General features: G+C 40.3%; 1 protein-coding gene across 2 annotated transcripts in view; it reads left to right on the top strand.

Annotated features, from left to right (window-relative positions):
* PSMF1 (proteasome inhibitor subunit 1) overlaps positions 1-24,677 on the top strand; it is a 49,086-nt gene that overhangs the window by 3,364 nt on the left and 21,045 nt on the right. For both annotated transcript variants that reach the window (XM_054467705.1, XM_054467704.2), the window contains exons 2-4: positions 3,631-3,783; positions 5,576-5,658; positions 13,279-13,464. In XM_054467705.1, coding sequence (XP_054323680.1) covers positions 3,631-3,783; positions 5,576-5,658; positions 13,279-13,464 — 422 coding nt within the window. The remainder of the gene's footprint in view (positions 1-3,630; positions 3,784-5,575; positions 5,659-13,278; positions 13,465-24,677) is intronic.

The raw sequence follows: 24,677 nt of genomic DNA, 5'->3' as shown, positions 1-24,677 counted from the left end.
TTACAGCTTTGTCAAGTGGTTTAGGTGCCAAGGGGATAGGTAAGGGATGACTTAGGTGGTTATCGACATAAGTTAGAGAATTTTGTTTTCTGTTGTGGGAAATCTAAGGATTATGATGAAAGAGAGAAAATGCCCAAAATGATCTGTTTAAGTTTCTTTGGGTGAATTTTAGTTCAGAGGCATTGGGGCAAACTCATGGCCATTAAAGAATGCTTCCCGTGCCAGGATTTTGCCCAAGAAGACAATTATCTTTATTCTCTTAGGGCCAGTCTTGTGGACCTGGCTGGGAAAAACCTTCTCTAGCCATAGCCTGGGCAATCAGGAGCTCTGAATTCCAAGCACAGCCCTACAGCTGACTTGCTGAGACCTTGGGCAGCTCTCTGACCATCTCAGGCCTTAGAGTTTTCTTTTCCTTTTCTTTTCTTTTCTTTTTTTTTTTTTTTATCCGACGTGTCTCACTCTGTCACTCAGGCTAGAGTGCAGTGGTGCGATCTTGGCTCACTGCAACCTCTGCCTCCTGGGTTCAGGCAATTCTGCCCCAGCCTCCCCAGTAGCTGGGATTACAGGTCCCTGCCACCAAGCCTGGCTAATTTTTTTTGTATTTTTAGTAGAGACGGGGTTTCACCATGTTGGCCAGGCTGGTCTCGAACTCCTGACTTCAAGTGATCTGCCTGCCTCTGCCTCCCAAAGGGCTGGGATTACAGGCATGAGCCACCGCGCTCAGCCTCAGGCCTTTGATTTTTCATCAGAGGAAGTTAAACCACGTGACTGTGTACTTAGGCTACTTTCCAACTGTGGCTTTCTGGGACTCTTGATATTTGATGTCAGGGTTTACAGGGCAGTTGCAGGCCATGTTTGGCCTGATATCACCAGGGTCTGTCCTCTGTTTACTGGGGAACATCAGTTGCACTGCAGTTAGAGACATCAGTTTCACCTGACTTCAGGGATTTTCTGTAACTCTGGAAGCCAAAGGTGATGGGGTGGTGAGCAGACCAAATTGTTTATATTCCAAGAGAGAACTCTGGTGGATTGAATGCTGTACATGGAGGATATAATATAAATTTAAAGGCCTTTGACAGAGCAAAGATGAGGATGTCATCAAATTCCTGGCTTCCAAAGTAAACAAATCCACGACACTAAACACTAAACATATTTGGGAAATTTATCCAGTTTGGGGTGAGGGGATAGTTTCTTTTTCTCAGAAGAATGGTTTGATTAGTTTTACTTTTGTTTTTCCTCACTCTCATTTCTATGCTTCAGGCCTGTGAATTTCATTGTCATCCAGCCAGGTTTTAAACCATGACAGTTGCGACATCCTGAATTTTATTTGGGATCTCTTTCCTCAGAGGATTTCTGAGCACCAGGGGTGACCAAAGAGGAGAGGCCAGCAATTCTCAATGTGTGGTCTCCTCTTGTCCTTGGTGTGTGAAGTTTTGCTTTGCTTGACCTTTGTCTTTTCCATTTTCTTCATTTCTGGTCCCACTCCCTCCTGCTGTATTCTCATGGCTACAGATCTTCCGAGTCCACCTGCCCCATGGTGAGCAATATAAATATACATCCATGAAAAAGGATTATAGCATTTTTTGTGCTTTTTAAAATTTTTACATAAGTGGTATTGGAGTGTAAACCTCATTTTTTTGGGAACTTTTCTTTAAATCATATTTTTTCTTTTATATATAATACTATCATTAGATGTGATTTGTTCCTTCTGACTGCTATATAGTATTCCACTGTAAGCATATTTTGCATTTTATCTCCACTTTTGCTACCTTAGCCAAGGCTATAATGAAGATCCTTTGTTATGTACCCTGTGCACAGGGTTTCTTCTGGGAGTAGGGATTTTGGATCATAGGATATTGGCTCACCTAATTGCACTAAAAACTGCCAGATTGCTCCCCAAAGGGGCTGTACAAGTTTAAATGTCCACCAGCAGGGACTGGAGGTTCCCATTCTCCCCACACCTACACAGACATCTGGCAAAAAATAGAAAACTGGGTAATAACAGTCCGAATCATATAACTTAGTGTCTCATTATTTTCAGTTCTGCTTCTCTGATTGCTAGTAAAATTGAATAACTCTTTAGACACTATTAGCCGCTCTTTTTCTTGTTCATATCTTTTGCCACTTTTTGGAGTTCCCAATTGTTATTGTTCATTTTCCAGGCATTCCCTTTATGTAGAGGTTATTAATTTCTTTCCTTTGCAGCCATGGCAGATGTCTCTTCCTAGCCTGTGGCTGCTTATTAACTTAGTAGTGTCTCTGTAGAACAGAAGCTTTCAATTATGAACAATGTCAAAGGCAGCATTTTCTTTTATGGATCTTGTTTAAGAAATCTTCCCCACCTAGAAATCACTATATTATTTTTCCTGTAGAAATAATTTGAGAACTATTTCTCAAACTTTGGTATGGAAAGTCTTAGGATTTTTTAAAAAGAAAAGAGGAAGACATCACAACTCACAATAAAAGATGTATTTTACACCCACCAGGCTGACAAGCATGAAAATGGCAAGCATTTTACCCCTACTAGATTGGCAAGCAACAATAGCAATGTTGCCAACTACACGGAGCAACAGGAGCTTTCATACATTGCTAGTGGGAGTATAAATCAGTAACTCTTTAGAAAACAACTTGACTTTATTTTATAAATTAAAAGCTTTTCCTCCATGCATACTGTATAGAAATTTATCCACATGTGTACCAGATGTGTACAAGAATGTTCATAGCAGCATTGTTTATAATAGCAAAACAAATAAGCTGGAAATACTCCAAATCACCATCAACAAGTAGATGTATAAATTGCAGCATAGTCATACAGAATGCTGTGTAGCTGTGAATGTGAATCAGCTATACTTAAATGCATTGACATGAATACATTTCCAAAAACAATATCAAATAAAAAAGGCAAATGACAGAAGTGATGCTGTTTATTTAAAATTCAAAAACATTTGAAGCTGTATTTTTATGGTTGCATGTATAGTAATATAACTCTAAGGAAAAGTAAAGAAATTGTTTAAGAGTGGTGATTACCCTTGAAGGGGAAGGAGGGACATTTATTGGAGTATGCTACCCAAGGCTTTAGCAGTATTGCTGATGTTCTATTTCTTAAGCTGATGGTAGAGACATTTTATAATTCTTTGTTATTTGTACATGTGCTACATTTTGTGTATTATGAAATTATAATTTTTGTACATCACTGCAGTCAGTTAGCGTGTATTCGGATCTGTGTTTTTAGTCAACACCTTGGTAATCCTATTGAAGTTAGCCTAAGGTCCAAACTTTGAAAAACACTACTTAGAACTTCGCAGTGTTCCTCAAGATTACTGGCTTTATTCTTAGCAGAGGGATGGGGAAGAGATGATTATTAAACCAACACTGCAGATTCTTGACAGGTTCCAGTGCTGTGTCAGAAAGGTAGCTCAATATGAGGGAGAGCGCAGTAGAACAGAAGCCCAGAGACCTGGGCCCTAGACCTCTCTCTCACTGTAGGATCTTGGGCAAGTCATTTCTCTTGACCTCCACATCTTCATCTGTGAAGTGAGGTGGGTAAGATTAGCTTATCTTGTGAGGTTCTTTATAGTTCTGTGTTTTGAGGTCATGATCTTTCTCCTCTCAACTGTGGTGTCTTCCCAGCCGGGTCCCAATGATAAGAAGTCAGAACTGCTGCCAGCTGGGTGGAACAACAATAAAGACCTGTATGTCCTCCGGTATGAGTATAAGGATGGGTCCAGAAAGCTCCTTGTGAAAGCCATCACTGTGGAGAGCAGCATGATCCTCAATGTGCTGGTGAGTCTCTGAGACACATGAGTCTGCTGATGAGATGGGGATAGGAATGGCTGTTTTGAAACCCATTTAACGGTACGGATCCAGAGCTTCAATGTTCATGTAGCCCTTACCTAGTGTTCATGTAGCCCTTACCTAGTGATCCCACTTCTGGAACTTTATCTTAAGGTGAGAACCCTAAGTATAGAAAACCTTTGTGCACAAAGGTATTCACCACCTGGAATTAAGAAGGAGGGGCTTTCTGTCAACAGGGGAATGGTTAAATAAGGTAAATCTATTCAGTGACAACATAGAAGGGAAAAACTTAGGTAACCCCAGTGGACTACTTCAGTTCCTTAAATAAATTGAATTCTTTGCTGCCTTGGAGCCCTTGCACTTTACATTTCGTATGCTGGAAGGCTCTTCCCTTCCCCCATCTGCCACTCACATAGCCCTTCACCATTCCTTCATCCTGGACAATTCTCTTTCATTTTTGACTTCCTCAAAAAGTTCAGTTCTGACTACCCACTCCTACTGCCAAAAAAAATCTAAATTATGTTTCTTTACGCCATCATTTTATTTTCCTGCCTGACACTCATTGCAGCTTGTAATTGTGTACTTGTTTGTGCTTTGCTTTTATTCTGCCATGGGATTATAAGTGCCACAAGGGCAGTGACTTTCTTTTTGTTAACTTTTGTCTTAATGGTTTGTGTGTGACCATATAGAAGTATCCTGCTCTATGTATTATACTGCACTTTGCTTTTTTTTCACTCGATGTTTTGGAGGTCTTGACATGGAAATACATATAGATATACCTTATTTGTTTTAACTATTATGTAGTTTCTCATAACACCATAATTTCTTTATTCCTTTCCCTTTTGATGAACATTTAGATCTCGTGTCAGATAGGGTTCTTGGTTTCAAACAACAAAAACCTCTTCGGTTAGTTTAAGCAAAAATGGTTTATTAAAAGAACCAGGATCACCCAGGCGCAGTGGCTCGCACCTGTAATCCCAGCACTTTGGGAGGCTAAGGCAGGTGGATCACTTGAGGTCAGGAGTTTGAGACCAGCCTGGTCAATATGGTGAAACCCTGTCTCTACTAAAAATATTTTTAAAACTTAGCCGGGTGTGGTCGTGGGTGCCTGTAATCCCAGCTACTTGGGAGGCTGAGGTAGGAGAATCCCTTGAACCCAAGAGGCAGAGTTTGCTGTGAGCTGAGATTGCGCCACTGAACTCCAGCCTGGGCGATAGAGCAAGCCTCTGTCTCAAAACAAACAAAACAAAAAGAACCAGGATAGCTCATTGAAACAGGTTTAAGGCTAGGTATCCAGAAGCAGTGTCCCAAATCATGCCCCGGAAACCACTGCTGCCACCACCACTGTCCAGTATTAGGTACTGGCTGATTCTGTCTGCCCTGGTGTACCCTTCTCTTAAGCTGCTGATGTGACCCCCTGGCCTCTGTTGCTACCCTCATTAGCAAAATGTCTGCCCCTTGCTGGGTCTGCCTCTCCATGTTGCTCACCTCCAACTCAAAGTTGATGCATCAGTTCGACACCTCAATTACCATGCCTGAGCCCTTTTGCAAAAGAGCCTGGGAAGTAGGTGTTTTAGCCTCTGCCTTGGAAAGGCAATATTCCTAAATCAGAGAAGTCTCCAAGCCTTAGGAAGGTATTTCATATAAACAGTCCTTATATATGTCTCTGTGGACATATGTGAATATTTCTTTAGGTTGAAGACTTTGTTACTCTCCCTCCACCCTCCCACTCTTAGCCAGAAATATCCCAGTCTCTCACTTTCTATTTTCACTCATCTAGGAATATGGCTCACAGCAAGTGGCAGACTTGACCCTGAACTTGGATGATTATATCGATGCAGAACACCTGGGTGACTTCCACAGGTACTTCTAAATGATGTCTCTTCCCTGGGAAAAAGAAGAGAGAACTAATGGCAAGATATAAGGAATAGGGTGGATGTGTCCAGAAAATTAAGGAAGGTGAATGGAAGAACCTTTTATTTCTGGGCACAACTTCCTAATTTTCTTTTCTGTTTTTTATGTATTTGAAGAGGAGACTTATATAGGAAATGCCATATGAAACAAGATGATGCAGTCAAGAGTCCACAAGACTGTGGTGGCTGCAGAGTAGAGGTGGAGCCAGGCCAACTCATTCAGTCAGAGCAGACTCCTGGGAGGATGTGTGCCTCATTGGGTCCCCAACCCCAATCTCCAACTTATAAAAAAAAAAAAAAAATTATTTTCTTTAGGGTAGTTTTAGGTACAAGCAAAATTGATCAGAAAGTGCAGAGCATTCCCATATTACCTCCTGCTCCCATACACCCACAGTTTACAGCTTCCCCGTGTCAATATCCCATACATAATGATTCATTCATTACAACTGATGAGTCTGCGTTGACACATCATTATTAGGGCTCAAGCTTGCTGTTGTGCAGTCTGTGGGTTTTGACAAATAGATGAGAATGTGTGTCTATCATTATAGTATCACACAGAATAGTTTGACTACCCTAAAAATCTGTGCTCCTCCTATTCTTCACTCCCTTTTCCCTAACTCCTGGCAACCACTGATCTTTTTACTGTCTCCATAGTTTTGCCTTTTCTAGAGTGTCATATAGTTGGTATCATACAGTAGTATGATTCTAGACTTTTTCAGCAGATAGAGCTAGGAAAATTTTTCCTTATGAGTTTAAATTGCCACCTCTGTTTTTAATATAACACTACAGGATTCTTTTTCTCTTATTCCATACTTATATCTCCCTTCTCCTGCAGTGAGAACCCTGATTCCCAGCAGCATCAATGTATTTGCTTATTTATTTGATCCTAGAATACACACAAATATTTTCTGAACTGCTACATCAGTGCCTACCAAGAACAAACCTACTAAGTAAAGTTCCAAATGATTTATTTCCAGTTTTGTCTTTTAACTATGTTCCACAAAAGATGTAGGCAGAGTAGTGTGTTCCAAAGGTACTTAGATTAGTGCTTATTTTTAAAATCAGTATAATGAAATTATCTGTTTTATATATAGTTAAGCTGATTTATGTCTGCTTTACTCCATTATAGGGATTTTCCCCCATCTTCATTGACCTCCTCAGGGTTTTATTTTTTATTTTATTTTTTTGAGATGAAGTCTAGTTCTGTCACCCAGGCTGGAGTACAGTGTGACTGTTCAAGCAATTCTTCTGCCTCAGCTTCCCAAGTAACTGGGATTACAGGTGTGCACCACCACACCCAGCTAATTTTTGCGTTTTGTTTTGTTTTGTTTTTTTTTTTTTTCTGAGACGGAGTCTTGCTCTGTCACCTGGGCTAGAGTGCACTGGCATGATCTCGGCTCACTGCAAGCTCCACCTCCCAGGTTCGCGCTATTCTTCTGCCTCAGCCTCCCGAGTAGCTGGGACTACAGGTGCCTACCACCACGCCCAGCTAATTTTTTTTTTGTATTTTAGTAGAGATGGGGTTTCACCATGTTAGCCAGGATGGTCTCGATCTCCTGACCTCATGATCCACCTGCCTTGGCCTCCCACAGTGCTGGGATTACAGGCGTGAGCCACTGTGCCTGGCCAATTTTTGCATTTTTAATAGAGACGGGGTTTTGCTGTTGGCCAGGCTGGTTTCGAACTCCTGACCTCAAGTGATCCACCGGCTCAAGTGATCCTCCCAAAGTGTTGGGATTACAGGCGTGAGCCACCGCACCTAGCCATCCTCAGAGTTTTAGAGTGAGCTTGGCATCACTATAAATGCACAGTTATGAAACCTTAACCGAACCTCAGAACTGCCCAGGAACCCTGTTGCATTTAATAGTATCTAATCAGCAATACCCTCTTTGAACCTATTCCAGTCCTCACAGACTTTCAAACCACTGGCCTCCACATTCTGGCCACTCCTCATTTCTCCTCCCCTCTTCCACACAGCTTCTGTGTGAGGAGGTCTTTTACATATTCCCCTCCTGCTTGCCACCCTCCAGTGTATTTCCCACATAGCAGTTGGAGCAGTCTTTCAGACATAAATCAGATCATAGTTAACAACTCTGGCTTAAAACCCTTCAGTGATGCCACTTCACACCCATTAGGATGGGTAGTATCAAAATAACTAGAAAATAAACAAGCGTTGTCAAGGATGTGGAGAAATTGGAACTCTTGCGCACTCTTGGTAATGTAAAATGGTGCAGCCGCCTTGGAAAATAATATGATAGTTCTTCAAAAAATTACCGTATAATCCTGCATGTCCACTTCTGGGCATATACCCAAAAGAATTGAAAGTAGGTCTTGAAAAGATACTTGTACACCCATGTTCATAGAGGCATTATTCACAGTAACCAAAAGGTGAAAGCAGCTTGGCTGTCCGTTGACAGATGAATGGATGAACAAAATTTGGTATGTAAATACAGTAGAATATTATTCAGCTTTAAAAAGGAAGGAAATTCTGGCCCATGCTACAACATGGATGAACCTTGAAGACATTATACTAAATGAAATAAGCCATTCACAAAAGGACAAATTCTGTATGATTCTATTAAAGGTACCTAGATTAGTCAAATTTGTAGAGACAGAAAGTGGATGGTGGTTGCCAGATACTGGGGCAAGAGGGGAATCGGAAGGGGAGTTAGTGATTAATGGGTACAGAGTTTGTTTTGCAAAATGAAAAGAGATCTGGAGATGGATGGTGGGTGATTGTACAACAGTGTTAATGTACTGAACAGTACTGAACACTTAAAAATGGTTAAGATGGTAAATTTTGTGCATATTTTACCACAGTTAAAAGTCTTTAGGGAATGCTCATTGCTCTTAGGATAAAGAGCGCAATCTTTGATGAGGCCTTAAAGCCTAGCATTCACCCCTTCAATCTCACCTTGTACTGCCTTCCCCGCGTCCCTGTGCTTCAGCCACAGTGTCATTCTTCTGCCCTCTTCAGACCTCTTCCCTCTGCCCAAAGTGCTCTCCCAGACCTCACGTAGCCAACTCCTGTTTATCTTTTGGTTACTGATTTAAACATCAGTTCCTTAGAGAAGCTTCCTCTGGCCCCCAGGCTTAAAGCTTCAAAACATTTTACTATTTTTTTTGGAGTCAGGTTTCCCTCTGTTGCCCAGGCAGGCTGAAGTACAGTGGCACAATCAGCTCACTTATAAACAGGCCAAGCAGCCTCAACCTACTGGGCTCAAGTGACCCTCCCATCTGAGCCTCCCAAATAATTGGGTCTACAGGCATGTGCCACCATGCCCAGCCAGTTTTTTATTTTTTGTAGAGATGAGGTCTTTGCTGTGTTGCCCTGGATCATAACATCATTTTTTAAGCATTTAATCAATCAGTAGATATTTTACATTTACCTTCTTAGAGTTGGTCTTCCCTCCTTGCCTGTGATCTCCTTGAGGGCAGGGCTTGGGTCTCTTCTGCATACAGTAGACAAAGGGAGGAAAGAGGGAAATGAGCCAGGCCTGGCCAGCAGAATGCTGCTCCTCTGGGTGTTGTACAAACCCTGACACCCTGGCCCCTCTTAGTGGGTAAGGGAGGGACATTTGGAGTGTGGTCTCTTGACTTCTTCACTCTGGACTTCCATTGGGAGAGAAATTGACAAAACCTGTGGAAGAACCTAGGAATTATGTTGGCCATTCATGCTCATTAGAGCATTCCGTCTGTTCAGCAATACTGAAAGAGAATTGTGATCCTGTCTCTATTTGTTTTTTAAGTACGTTTGTTTGAGGGGTTTGTGTGTGAGGAAGGGGATGTGTGTTGTGTTTTGTTTTGTTTTTTGATTACTGTGAAATGAGGGACACAACAGTACTACCTCATGGTTTTTCTGAGAATGGAATGAGATGTCAGCACATAGAGTGCTTAGTGCTTAGTCCAGCTCTTAGTAAAATACACAAAGGGGAAAAAAATCTGATCACCAGGAATCATCTCCGTGGAAATGGGCGGTGAAAGCTGAGGTATGGCTCTGCCTCCTGATCAGAGGCCCTATCTCCCTCCTATGCCTTTCAGCCATAGCTTCCTCCATGTAGCCCTCTTTGTTAGGTCATTGTGGCATGTCTTGCCTCTTCCAGCAATTTGTGCTCCTCGGTGAGCAAACTGTGATTTGCTAAGAAATATAAACCTATTGTGTTCCATTCTGCTGTACCCTTTCTGTGTCAGATGAGATGGTAGGCTATCTTTTGCCACAACCAAAATGGTAGTTGTTCTGCCAAGGCTTAGAAATTGTGTGAGAACTTCTCCTTCAGGACCTGGTGGTTTTTTAATCAGGCCTGAATTTTACACATGCCTAGGGAGATCAGAGGCCTCCCTCTGATCTGATTAAAAGGAAAGAAGACTTGAATTTACCCCCCCACCCAGCTTGGGCAGACAAGCAGCTTGTTTTTTTACCCATGGAAGTCCAATGGCCCCAACATCATTTGTTATTCCTTCATTGAATTATTTTTGAAACTTTGTCAAAAATCAGTTGTCTGTACATCTGTGGATCTATCTCTGGATCCTTTGTTCTTTTCCATTGATCTCTATGTCTCTTCCTCTGTCAATATTACTCTATCAGTATTGATTATTGTAGGCCTTAATATTGAGTAGAATAATTCCTCCCACTCTTTCTTCATCAGGATAGTTTTAGCTACTCTAGGTTCTGTGCCTTTTCTTTTTTTTCTTTTTTCTTTTTTTTTTTTCTTTTTTTGAGACAGAGTCTCGCTGTGTCTCAAAAAGGCTCAGGCTGGAGTACAATGGCGTGATCTTGGCTCACTACAACCTCTGCCATCTGAGTTCAAGTGATTCTCCTGCCTCAGCCTTCCAAGTAGCTGGGACTACAGACGCGTGCCACCATGCCTGGCTAATTTTTTGTATTTTTAGTAGAGACGGGGTTTTACCATGTTAGCCAGGATGGTCTCGATCTCCTGACCTCGTGATCCACACATCTTAGCCTCCCAAAGTGCTGGGATTACAGACGTGAGCCACCGCACCTGGCCTCTGTGCCTTTTCATATAAACTTTAGAGTAAGCTTGTGTATATCTATGAAAAACCTTGCTAGGATTTTGATAGGAGTTGCATTAAACCTATAGATTAGTTTGGGGAGAATTGACATTCTTGCTATGAACATCATATGTCTTATCTCTCCATTTATGATTTTTAGGTTTTATTTGATTTCCATCAGTATCATTTTTAATTTTCAACATATAGATCCTGTATATACCTTGTTATTTGTTTAAAGCAGAAAGGGAGATGATTATAAATGGCATTCTGTCCTTTGTTTTGGTTTTCAAATGTTCATTGTTAGTATACAGAAATGTAGTTGATTTTCCTGTGTTGAACTTGTATCCTGTCACCTTGCTGAGTTCAAGGTGTTTAGGATTTTTTTTTTTTTTTTTTTTTGTAGATTCCTTGGGAATTTCAGGTAGACTACATGTCATTTGCAAATAGGGACAGTTTTATTCCTTACTTGCTAATATGAATGACTTTTCTTTTTCTTGCCTTATTGCAGTGGTCAGGATGTCCAATATTATGTTAAATAAGAGTGATGAGAAAGAACATTCTTTCCTCGTTCCCAATCTTAGGAGCAAAGTATTCAGTCTTTCACAGTAAAGTATATTGTTAGGGGTAGGTTTTTTGTAAGTGTTCTTTATCAGGTTAAAGAAGTTCCCCTTTATTCTTAGTTGAGAGTTTTTAATCTTGAATGGATTTATCATTTTGGATTTTATCAAAAGTTTTTTTCTGTGTCAATTGATATGATCATATGATTTTTCTTCCATAGCTTATTGATATGGTAGATTACATTGATTGATTTGTGACTATTAACCAGTCTTGCATGCCTAGAACAAATCATACTTGGTCATGGCATATAATTCTTTTTATACATTTTTAAATTCAATTTGCTCATATTTTGTTGATTTTTTTTTTGTGTAAGTTCATAGGATATACTAGTCTATATATATATATATATATATATATATATATATATATATATATATTTTTTTTTTTTTTTTTTTTTTTGGTATGGTCTTTGTCTGGTTTTGATACCAGAGTAATACTGGTCTCATGAAATGGATTGGAAAGTATTCTCTCCTCATATATTTTCTAGAAGTGACTGTAAAATTAATGTTAATTCTTCTTTAAATGTTTGGTAGAATTCTTCCTGAAATCATCTGAGCCTGGAGATTTTTGGTTTTTGTTTTTTTATTTTATTTTTTTAGAATGTTAAGTGTAATTCAGTTTCTTTAATGGAACTATTCAGATTATCTATTTCATTTTGGCTGAGGTGTAGTTTGTGGTTTTTAAGAATTGGTCTATTCTGAGTTGTTGGATTAAGTTGTTCTTAGTATTCTCGTATTATCCTTTCAGTGGCTACAGATCTATTGTAATATCTCCTGTTTCGTTCTTGTTACTGGTGGCTTGTGTCCTCTCTCTTTTTATATTTGTCAGTCTCGCTAGAAGTTGATCAGTTTTATTCTTTTTTTTTGAAGAATTGACTTTTTGTTTCATTTTCTCTCTTGTTTTTCTTTTTTATTGACTTTTGTTCTTAACCTTTATTACTTCTGCTTGCTTTGAGTTAATTTGCTCTTCTTTTTCTAGGTTCTTTAGGTCAGAATTTTGGTTATTGATTTGAATTCCTTCCTCTATTTTGATGTAAACATTTGGTGCTATGAGGTTTCTTCTCAGCAATCCTTTAGTTATATCCCACATATTTTCATATGTTTTTATTTTCATTTTAATTCAGTGCTATATATTTCTTTTTTGTGACTTTGATCCAAGGATTTTCTAGAAGTAAGTTGCTTAATTTTCATGTATTTAGAGAGTTAACTTTTTGTTTTGTTTTCTGTTATCATTCCATATGGTTGGAGAACATACTTTGTATGATTTCAGTTATTTTACATTTGTGAGCTTTGCTTTGTGGGCCAGGATGTGGTTCATTTTAAAATATCAGTGTTTTAGGAAGCCTGGAGTCCTGCCCACTCTGTTACCTCAGCCTGCCTCCACACCTCAGCTGTGGCTCACGTCACTTGTCTCTCACAGGCAGAGAAAAAGAGGCCCAGGCAGGATGGGACAGGTGGTAGGGGCAGCCTTCCGAGGACCCCTGAGTTAGTGACAGAACTGGACCTTGAACCCCCAGAGCTCTGCCTGTCTGGACCAGGAACCTGGTTCATCCTCCCCATGGAGCCTTTGCCTTCCATGACCCTTCCCATGACACGTGATGAACACACAATGAAGCTGAGGGAGGGGTGAGGCGGGTGAGGACAGAGGAGTAGCCAGTCCAGGCCCTGTGCCCCTACACCCTCACCTCTTTCTAATGGGGTGGTAAACGAGGAGGGGCAATTCAGATGCCTAAGAAGCTTAGGCCCAAATCTCAGAGACAGCGTGGGGCTGTTGCCCCCCTCACCCAGGTCCAGCAGGTGGCCTGTTCCCCCACTTATAAACAGGCCAAGCGCAACGCCAGGAGCTATCAGGGCCACCGCCGCCGCCATCGTTGCAGCCAGAATACCGCTTCCAGGGTTCCTAGCCAACTGCAAGCAGTTGACTCTTCGTCTACTTCCTGCAGGACCTACAAGAACAGTGAGGAGCTTCGGTCTCGTATTGTGTCTGGAATCATCACACCTATCCATGAGCAGTGGGAAAAAGCTAACGTAAGCAGTCCCCACCGGGAGTTCCCCCCTGCTACCGCCAGAGAGGTGGACCCACTCCGGATTCCTCCACACCACCCACACACCAGTCGGCAGCCTCCCTGGTGAGTACAGAGTGCCCAGCGGGAAGCCCATGCTTCTGTAGAGGGATTCCAGCCAGCTATCCCCATCCTGCCACTTGACCCCATCCCTGGCCCGTATGTGTTTTCAACAAAATGATCAATGTCTTGGGGTGCATGGAGTTAGAAAGTGGAGACATAAGTGGAGCAGTGAGTTCTTGAACTGCTACTAGTCACCCTAATTACCCAAAATCCTAAGCCTGCCTGACTTCTTTCTAGAGGCTACACAGAGCCCCTGAGTCTGTCCAAGGATCAGTGCCTCTGGGGCTTATGTGCAATAGTCTAGGGTTGCTGCCCAGGTAATTCACAGCTAATTCATTCCAGAGCTTTTATTCTAGACAGGGCCCTGGGCCAGTCTTTCTGAGAAAATGCATACATGCAGAGGTACTAGCCCAGAGGAGATGCAGTCCCAGTGTCTTGCCCATTTTGTTTCATTTCATTGTAGTCCCCCAACCTCGCTATCAACTTCAGAAGTTTTCCAAAATAGCATGGGGTGTGAGTGAGTCACATTCCAAGGTTTTTGCAGATTAGGATGGCAGCATTAGGACTGGAGACTTCTGCTCAGAGGGAGGAGACAAGGACCAGGGGACCCTAGTCTCTAGCTGAGACAGCACTTCTCAGTTTGGAGCCCGTACTGTGATACCATACTGTTGGTAGGGGTAAGGGACAGAGTTCACTGTGAGGGACATGAATAAGCACTTAATAAATGTAGACTACCATTGTTATCTTATTCTGGTTCACAATTATATGCCTTTAGTTAGCTAAAAATGGGAAATCAGTTTAATTATTCCAAGTAATGATTGGCATATCTCTTTGGCAAAATCTTTACCAAAAATATTGAGTCCTGTGAAGAGAATGGAGAATAAGAAAAAGTTGTTGAAAAGGTTGAAAATGGCTTGTCTGATATATCTTATTTTACCAGAGGGAATAGAGATAAGATGACCTGCCTGAGTTCACTAGCTACTAATAAAGAGGCAGAGCCAGGGCTGGGGTCTAGCTGTCCTTACTTCCTGCACAGTGCTCTGGCTGTGATGTAAACAGATGTGATCTAACCACCTTTCCATGGTGGAAAGATTTAAGAATAAGCCCTGGTCAGAAATCAAGTTGGGAAAAAATTTTAGACCTGAAGTAAATAGTAATTCTCAGCTTTATTAGGCCCAATGCCCATTTCAAAACAAATATTCTGTGAAATATCCCTTACTATATTGAAATGGAATTCATAGGTATTCTAACTTACCTCATGCACATTTCAGAGGAAATCAGTATAAAGTCCTAACTATAACATAAATTAGAAAAAGAGTAATTGATAAGATGATGATGTGTATTCCATGTGTAGGTGTGTAGGTGCCTGAGTACTGGAGAGCATGGATGTTTACACCTGTATGTGGAATTATCTTGAATTCAACAGTGACAAAAGCTGTTGTATACAGATGTATTATGTCAACAACTCAAATACCACAAAACTCTGTTGCTGTTACTAACATGACTTTTTTGAAATGGTAAACACCTGTTAGGAGAATTGCAAACAAAATAGTGATTGAATATTGTTTCTTCAGTTATACCATAGTTACATTCCTGGAAAAATGTGCTTGTTTTAAAGTAGTAGAAAAAAAATACTTTGTGTTCATATATAAAATGGCCTTACATTCAGATAATTTATTTAGGCTTTACACCTCCATGAGTATCTAACAAGACATTTGAAAATTGTGTGGGATGCAGGTCATTCTTCATTTTGTGAAACTCTACTATGAATTGTAGAACATCCAGCATCTCTGGTCTCTGCCTGTAAATGCCAAGAATGTCCTTCAACTACTATGACAAGCAAAAATGACCCCAGGGCTTGCAATAGGGCACCTGGAGGCTATGCCTCCCTATTTGGGAATCATAGACCTAGAGTATAAAATTGTGAAAGTAAAAATCCTAGCCTTGGAAGAACTGAGAGAATGAGAAAATCACCATGTTGCAACTTCTGCTGAAATAATGTATCTAGTCACAAATTGTCAATGGTTGATAAAACTATTAAGTAAAGGTCGATAGGGGACTTTATAATTGGTGGATCTGGCGAGTAGCATCTGAACCCATTGATTAATCTTAACGCTAAAAGTGGGATAGCCAGATACTGTTTTGTAATATTATGCAATAGTAAGTTCACAGCAACCTCAATCTAGATCTAACTCCCAGTTTAAAATTATGTAGGACAGAAGAATGAGTCAAACAGATACATGAGGATACAACATCCAAAATTGGAATATGGAAAAATTGTATAGGATAAATTGACCTTGTTTTTTCAACAAATAAATTAATCTCATGGGGAGAGAAGGGAGAAGGAAGCTGTTGTGGAAAGAGTCATACCAACTAAAATGCAGTGTTGGACCTTGTTTGGATCTTGATTCAAACTAATTCAAAAAATTATTTTTTAAACATTTGGGGAAATTTGAGCATGGACCAGGTATTAGATAGCATTGTGAATTACTGCCAAGTTTGTTAGGTGAAATAATTCTGCTTATGTTAAAAAAAGAAGTCTTTATCTGTTAGAGATATACATTGAAGTATTTAAAGGTGAATGATATGTCTGGGATTTACTTTAAAATAATTTCAGCCCCTGCCAAAAGAGTAAGGTGTTGGGGAGGGGAAGTAGAAGTAAAATAAGAATGGTGGACTATTGATAATTATTGAAGTTAGGCGGGAATACACACAGGAACTCATGATACTATTCTTACTATTTTTTGGTATGTTAAAAAATTTCCTTAATAAGGATTTTTTATTAATACCAGTTCTTCACAAAGTCTTCCAAAAAATAGAAGAGGAGGGAATACTTCCCAGCTTCTTCTGTGAAGCTAGTATTATCCTGATACCAGTACCAAAGACATGACAAGAAAACTACAAGCCAGTATCCTTTATGAATACAGATATGAAAACCCTTAACAAAGTACTAACAAACCAAATCCAGCAACATGTACAAAGGAATATATAACATAACCAAGTGAAATTGATTCCAGGAATGATTGATTTAACATCTGAAAATAAATCAGTGTTAATATACCATATCAATAGAAGAAAGGAGGCCAGGCACCCGGAGGCTCATGCCTGTAATCCCTGCATTTGGGAGGCTGAGGCAGGTGGATCACTTGAGTTTGGGAGTTCGAGACCAGCCTGGCCAATGTGGTGAAACCCCTTATCTACTAAAAATACAGAAATTAGCTGGGTGTGGTGGTGGGCGCCTGTAATCCCAGCTACTCAGGAGGCTGAGGCACAGGAATCGCTTGAACCCAGGAGGCGGAGGTTGTAGTGAGCTGAGATGGCGCCACTGCACTCCAGCCTGGGCAACAGAGACTGCATCTCAAAAAAAAAAAAAAAAAAAAAAAATACAACAAAGGATAAAAACTACATGTTCATCTCGATAGAGAAATAGCATTTGACAAAGTCTGACACCCTTTCATGACAGAAACGTTCAGTTAGCCTGGGAAATATAGTGAGACTCTGTCTTTACAAAAAAATTAAAAATTAGCCAGGCATGATGGCATATACCTGTAGTCCCAGCTACTTAGGGGGCTGAGGTGAAAGGGTCACTTCAACCTGGGAGGTGAAGGCTGCAGTGAGCTGTCATCACACCACTGCACTCCAGCCCGGGCAACAAAGTGAGACCCTGTCACAAAAAAAACAAAACCAAACAAAAGCAAATAAAAACGAATTCAGCAATAGAAGGGGCCAGGCATGGTGGCTCACCCCTGTCCCAGCACTTTGGGAGGCCAAGGCAGGTGGATTATTTGAGGTCAGGAGTTCAAGATCAGCCTGGCCAACATGGTGAAACCCTGTCTCTACTAAAAATATGTAAATAATCTGGGCATGATTGTGCATGCCTGTAATCCCAGCTACTCGGTAGGCTGAGGCAGGAGAATTGCTTGAACCTGGGAGGTGGAGGTTGCAGTGAGCCGAGATCATGCCACTGCACTCCAGCCTGGACAACAGAGTGAGACTGTGTCAAAAAACACACACACGAAAAGAACAACAACAAAAAACAACAATAGAAGGGAAGTTTCTCAAGCCAATAAAGAGCATCTACAAAAAGCTCACAGCTGACATTCTCCTTAATGGAGAAAGATGGAGTGTTTTCCTCTTAAGATCCGGAACAAGGCAAGCATGTTTGCTTTTGTTTTTGCCACTTTTATATAACATTGTACTTGATATTCTAGCCAGGGCAATCACTCAAGAAAAATAAGGGGTATCCAGATTAGAAAGTAGGAAGTAAAAATACCTCTATTTATCAATGACATGATATCTTGTATACAGAAAATCCTAAGGAATCCTCTGAAAAACAGAACTAAGCAAGTTCAGCAATGTGGCAGGATATAAAATTGATATCCTGGCTAACACGGTGAAACCCCATCTCTACTAAAAATACAAAAAAATTAGCTGGGTGTGGTGGCAGGTGCCTGTAGTCCCAGCTACTCAGGAGGCTGAGGCAGGAGAACGGCGTGAACCCGGGAGGCAGAGCTTGCAGTGAGCTGAGATTGCACCACTGCACTCCAGCGTGGGCGACAGAGCGAGACTCCATCTCAAAAAAAAAAAAAAAAAAAAAAGCGATAAAAATCAATTGTATTTCTATACATTAGCAATGAACAATCTAAAAATTAATGAAATTATCCCATTTATAACAACCCCAAAAAGAATATAATATGTAAAAATAAATTTAACAAAAGAAGAATTGTGAAAGATTTGGGAAAGAATTATGTAAGATTTGTACAGTGAAAACTATAAAACATTGTTGAAAGAAATTAAAGATTTAAGTAAAGGAAAGACATTCTGTGCTCACGGCTAGGAAGAATTAATATTAGCCATACTCCCCACTTGATCTATGTATTCAGTGCGATCCCAGTGAGAATCCCAGCAGGTTTTGGGTTTTTCCCCCCAGAAATTGGCAAGCTGATCCTAAAATTCAGGTAGAAATGCAAGGGAAGCAGAATGGCTAAAACAATCTCAAAGAAAAACAAAGTTGAAAGACTTCCAGATCCCAATTTCAAAACTTATTACAAAGCTTCAGTCATCAGGACAGTGTGGCACTGGCATTAGGATAAACATATAGAGCAAGGAAATAGAATTGAGAGTCTAGAAATTAACCCATACATTCATAGGGAATTGATTTCAGCAAGGGTGCCAAGACAATTTAGTAGAGAAACCATAGTCTTTTCAAATGGTGCTGGGACAATTGGATATCCACATGCAAAAGAATGAAGTTGGGTCCCTTCCTCAATTAACTCAAAATGAATCACACACCTGAGTGTAAGAGCTTGAACTATAAAACTTCTAGACCTAGGAGTAAGTCTGCCCTGGGTAGTCTTATTCCCTGACCTTCAGTTAGACTGTGGTTTCTTAGACACAATACCTGGGAGGTCAGAAGCACAAGCAGCAAGAAAAAATAGACAAATTGAACTTTGTCAAAATTGAACTTTGTCAAAATTAAAATATTTTGTGCATAAAAGGATAGTGTCAAGAAAGTAAAAAGATAACCCACAGAATGGGAGAGAATATTTGCAAATCAGATATCTGACAAGAAGCTTGTATCCAGAATATATAAAGAGCTCTTATAACTGAACAATACAAAAGAAAACTCAATTTTAAAATGTTCAAAGGATTTGAGTAGATATTTCTCCGAGGAGGATGTACGGATAGTCCATGAGCACAAGAAAAGATGTTCAACAACATTGGTCATTAGGGAAATGGAAATCCGAACCAAGAAATAGTATTATTTGCAATAGCCAAAAAGTAAGAACAACCTAAATGTCTATCATTTGATGAACAACAAATATGATATATGCTTACAACTGAATATGTATATTACAGCAATAAAAATGAAGGACTTATACATGTTATAATGTGGATGAACCTTGAAAACATCATGTTAAGTGAAAGAAGCCAGTCGTAAAAGATATATGTGATTTATTTACGTGAAATGTCCAGAATAGGCAACTTTATAGAGATAGAAAGCAGATTAATGGTTGCCAGGGTGGAGGTGGAGGATGGGAAAGCAGGAATGAGGAGAGACTGCTAATGGGTACAAGGTTTCTTTTTGGGGTTAAGAAAATGTTCTAAAATTAGAACATTTGCACATTCTGTGAACATCTAAAAACCATGCATTATACATGTTAGCTGGTTGAATTTTATAAGTGAAATGTATCTCAATAAAGCTAGAAAAAGTGGGTATTTTACAAAAGTCCTAGACTTGGCTTAATTGGAAACATGAATATATAATGATAGAAATGATTTCCTTCGGATTAAACCATAGTCCAAGAGAATCGATAATAACTGCCCATGACTGGGTTTTTTTTTTTTTTTAATATTTTTTCTTCAGCTAGAGAGTGGTTTGTTAGTACCTAAACAATATTTTAAGGACTCATCATCATACCAGCAAAAGTGATTTATTTAAAATTAACTACTGAATGCCTTCCCCCTAAGGAACAAGGCAAGGATAACCACTCTGACCACTCTTATTCAGCATAATACTAGAAGTTTTAGCCCACACATTAAAACAAGAAAAATAATTATCATACAGATAAGGAAGGAAGAAATAAACCAGTTTATATATGCAGATGACATAATGATCTACATCGAAAATCCCAAGGAATCTACCAAAAATAATAATAAAAATGAGTTTAACAAGGTTGCCAGATACCAGATTAACATACAAAAGTTAATTGTATTTTTATATACTAGCAAAAAACACGTGGAACCAAATTTAAAATACAGTACTGTTTATAGTTGTTCAAAAACTACTCAGGTAGGCTGGGCACAATGGCTCACGCTTGTAATCCCAGCACTTTGGAGGCCGAAGAGGGTGGATTACCTGAAGTCAGGAGTTCGAGACCAGCCTGGCCAACCAACATGGTGAAACCCTGTCCCTACTAAAAATGGAAAAATTAGCCAGGTGTGATGGCGCACGCCTGTAATCCCAGCTACTCGGGAGGCTGAGGTGGGAGAGTCGCTTGAACCCAGGAGGCAGAGGTTGTAGTGAGCTGAGATCGCACCACGCCACTGCACTCCAACCTGAATGACAGAGCGAGACTCCTTCCCAAAACAAAACAAAACAAAACTAAACTAAAATATTCAGCTATAATTCTTTTTTTTTATTATTATACTTTAAGTTTTAGCGTACATGTGCACAATGTGCAGGGTAGTTACATATGTATACATGTGCCATGTTGGTGTGCTGACCCATTAATTCGTCATTTAACATTAGGTATATCTCCTAATGCTATCCCTCCCTCCTCCCCCCACCCCACAACAGGCCCCAGTGTGTGATGTTCCCCTTCCTTTGTCCATGTGTTCTCATTGTTCAATTCCCACCTATGAGTGAGAACATGTGGTGTTTAGTTTTTTGTCCCTGTGATAGTTTGCTGAGAATGATGGTTTCCAGCTTCATCCATGTCCCTACAAAGGAGATGAACTCATCATTTTTTATGGCTGCGTAGTATTCCATGGTGTATATGTGCTACATTTTCTTAATCCAGTCTATCATTGATGGACATTTGGGTTGGTTCCAAGTCTTTGCTATTGTGAATAGTGCCTCAATAAACATACGTGTGCATGTGTCTTTATAGCAGCATGTTTTATAATCCTTTGGGTATATACCCAGTAATGGGATGGCTGGGTCAAATGGTATTTCTAGTTCTAGATCCCTGAGGAATCGCCACACTGACTTCCACAATGGTTGAACTAGTTTACAGTCCCACCAACAGTGTAAAAGTGTTCCTATTTCTCCACATCCTCTCCAGCAGGTATAATTCTAACAAAACTTGTATAAGATTTTTATACTGAAAACCACAAAATGCTAGTGAAAGAAATCAAAGAAGATCTAAATAAATGGAGAGACATAACATATTCATGGATTAAAGACTCAGCATAGTAAAAATGTCAGATACTCCACAAATTGATATACTATTTTAATGCAATTCCTTTCAAAATCCCAACAAGAATTTCTGCAGATATAGCAAGATACAGCAAATAATATTTATATGGAAAGGCAAAGAATCTAAGATAGCTATAACAATTTTTTAAAAGAATAAAGTAGAAGAAATCATTCTACCCAATATTAAGGCTAATTATATAGCTAAAGTAATCAAGATGGTGGAATTGGCAGAGGGACAGACATATAGATGAGTAGAACAGAATAGTGAACACAGAAATAAGACCAGCCAACTTTTGACAAGGGTGCAAAAACAAGTCAATGGAGGAAGGAATGTCTTTCAGTAGATGATGCTAGAGCAATTGGATAATCACAAGCAAAAATATGAGCCTTGACCTTAACCTTATATAAAAATGACCTCAAATTGGATCATTGATTTAAATGTAACATACAATACCACAACACTCCTAGAAGAAAACACAAGAGGAAATCTTCAGTATCTAGGGCTTGGTGAAGAGTTCTTAGATACAGCACTAAATGCGCAGTATTAAAAAAGATGCTAAATTGGGCTTCATTGAAATTTAAAACTTTTGCTCTGTGAAAGACCCTGTTAAGAGGATAGAGGCATAACCTACAGTTTGGGAGGCAATGCTTGGAAACCATATATTCAACAAAGGATTCATATCTAGATAAAGAACTCTCAAAATCAACAGCTTAAGAAACTATCCAATTAGAAAATGGAAAAATGAAGGCCAGGCATGGTGGCTCATGCCTGTAATCCCAGTACTTTGGGAAGCTGAGGTGGGTGGATCACCTGAGGCCAGGAATTCGAGATCAGCCTGGCCAACATGGCGAAACCTTGTCTCTTCAAAAATACAAAAATTAGTGGGTGTGGTTGTGCATGCCTGTAGTCCCAGCTACTCGGGAGGCTGAGGTAGGAGGATCACTTGAACCCGGGAGGTGGAGGTTGCAGTGAGCCGAGATGGCACCACTGCTCTCCAGCCTGGGTGACAGAGCAAGACTCTGTCCCCCCAAAAAAAGAAAAAATGGAAAAATAATATGAAGAGGTAATACACTGAGAAGCATGTACAGATGGCAAAGAAGCAATGAAAAGATGCTCAGCATTGCTAGCCATTAAGCTAGGTGAAATGCAAATGAAACCACAATGGGAGTTTCACACCTATTAGAATAGCCAAAATTAAAAATAGTGATGATACTAAATTCTAGAGAGAGTGCAGAAAAACTGGATCATGTACACTACTGGCGGGCATGTCAAATGTTACAGCTACTCTGGAAAATCATTTGGCAGTTTCTTAAAAAACTAAACATGTACTTAATAGTTAGATCCAGGAATCGCACTCCTGAACATTTATGTCAGAAAAATGAAAATTATGCCCACAGAAAAACCTGTACACAGATGTTCAGAAGAGTTTTATTTGTAATAGCCCAAAGCTGGAAATAATCTGGATGTCCCTCCTCCAGTGATGAATAGTTAAAGGAACCATGGTATATCCATACTGTGGAATACTACTCGACAGTATAAGGGAATGAACTGTTGAAACACAGCAATTTGGTTAATCAGAGTCATTATGCTGAGTGAAAGAAGCCATTCCCAAAAGGTCACATATTGTGTGATTCCACTTATGTAACATTTTTAAAATGACACAGTTATAGAGGTGCTAAACAGATTAATGGTTGCCAGGAGTTATGAGGGCAGGGCTGTAGGTGTGGTTATTAAGGGGAGTAGCATGAGAGAGATCTTTGTGGTGGTTTAACTATTAGAGGAAACTGAGTAAAGTATATTGGAACCTCTTGTACTGTTTTTCCGACCCCTGTGAATCTTCTTTTTTTTTTAGACAGAGTCTCCCTCTGTCACCCAGTGTGGAGTGCAGTGGTGCGATCTCGGCTCACTGCAGCCTCCGCCTCCCGGGTTCAAGCGACTCTTCTGCCTCAGCCTTCCGAGTAGCTGGGATTACAGATGCCTGCCACCACACCCAGCTCATCTTTGTATTTTTAGTAGAGATGAGATTTCACCATGTCGGCCAGGCTGGTCTCAAAATCCTGCCCTCAAGTGATCTACCCACCTCAGCCCCTGTGAATCTTTAATTATTTAACAATAAAAGGATTTTTAAAATTTAGATGCTGAAGAGCCACTTAGATTCTTAAGTCCATGGTATTTATTCAGCTCTGTGTAGGGGGACAGTGGATCTAGCCCTGAGTGTTTCATAAAGGCCAGTGAGGCCTTTTGTCCTGCTCGCTCATATCATCTAGTCAGGGATGAGCAATGGACTGGGAACACATAGGGAAAGGAATCTGAGCCTTACCTGAAGGCTTCCCCAAGGAAGGGACTGACCACTAAGCAGGCTCCTAAAGAATAAGGAGGAGATGTTAGCTAGACAGAGAGTAGGGTAGAAAGGGCATCTTAGCCTGAAAGTCTGTCCTGTGCAGAGCCCTGGAAGGACAGGCAGTGGAGCCAGAGCCGGGCAGAGGTCGTTAAGTGGGTTGCTGAGACCAGGTCAAGCTTCCCCACTTAGGGCAAGGGAAAGGATACAATACTCCTTATCAGGGTAGAAAATTACCAAGAAGTGATGTGGGCCTCAGTTCAGTGAATCTTTACTAAGTGAAGGCTCTGAGTCTTTGGTCTGAGGAGGCTTTGGGGAACATGTGGCTATTCTACCAGGCCCAGAAAATGAGAAGGATACCAGCCAAGCACTGGACTGCTGCAGGTCCAGCAAGTCCTGCCCCAACCTGGTTTTGGTTGGCAGAAACCTCTGGTCCTCTATCTCTGGAGTTTACTCCACTTTTGACAGTACCACCACTCAGTTATTTTTGTCTGATCCCAAGATTACTGGCTTTTTTCAAGCGCATATTTTCTTTGCTCTGTGTTTTCACCCATTGCTTGGACCTGTGCATTGTACATTTTTGGCGAGTCCTCTATTCAGCAAATATTTTTCTCTGTGGGTTCAGGGATTCCTAGGGCTGGGCCCCTACTTCAGAGGCATGTACTCCCCCGTGGCGTGGGAAATAGGTGAGTTAGAGAAATAATTGCTGTTACAGAGGTTAGCACAGAGATACTTCATGAGTATCCTGGGAAAGGCTGCTTGGAAGTGCTGCCTGATCTGTGTCTTCACCAGAAAGGGAATTATTTCTTAAACTCTCTTTCTGCCTTTTCATGTGTGTGAATTACTACGTAACAGATTTTTTTTTTTTTTTAGGGAGAAGGTTGTTCCAGGCTGAGGAAACAGTAGGTTAGAGGCATCAAGGTCTAAAAACATGGGGCTATCCCTGAACTTTAGCT

This window comes from Pongo pygmaeus, chromosome 21 (assembly GCF_028885625.2).
Source record: "Pongo pygmaeus isolate AG05252 chromosome 21, NHGRI_mPonPyg2-v2.0_pri, whole genome shotgun sequence".
In the NCBI taxonomy this organism is placed as follows: Eukaryota; Metazoa; Chordata; class Mammalia; order Primates; family Hominidae; genus Pongo; species Pongo pygmaeus.
The sequence above is the reverse complement of the archived record's forward strand: the minus strand, read 5'-3'. Positions and strand labels throughout refer to the sequence as shown.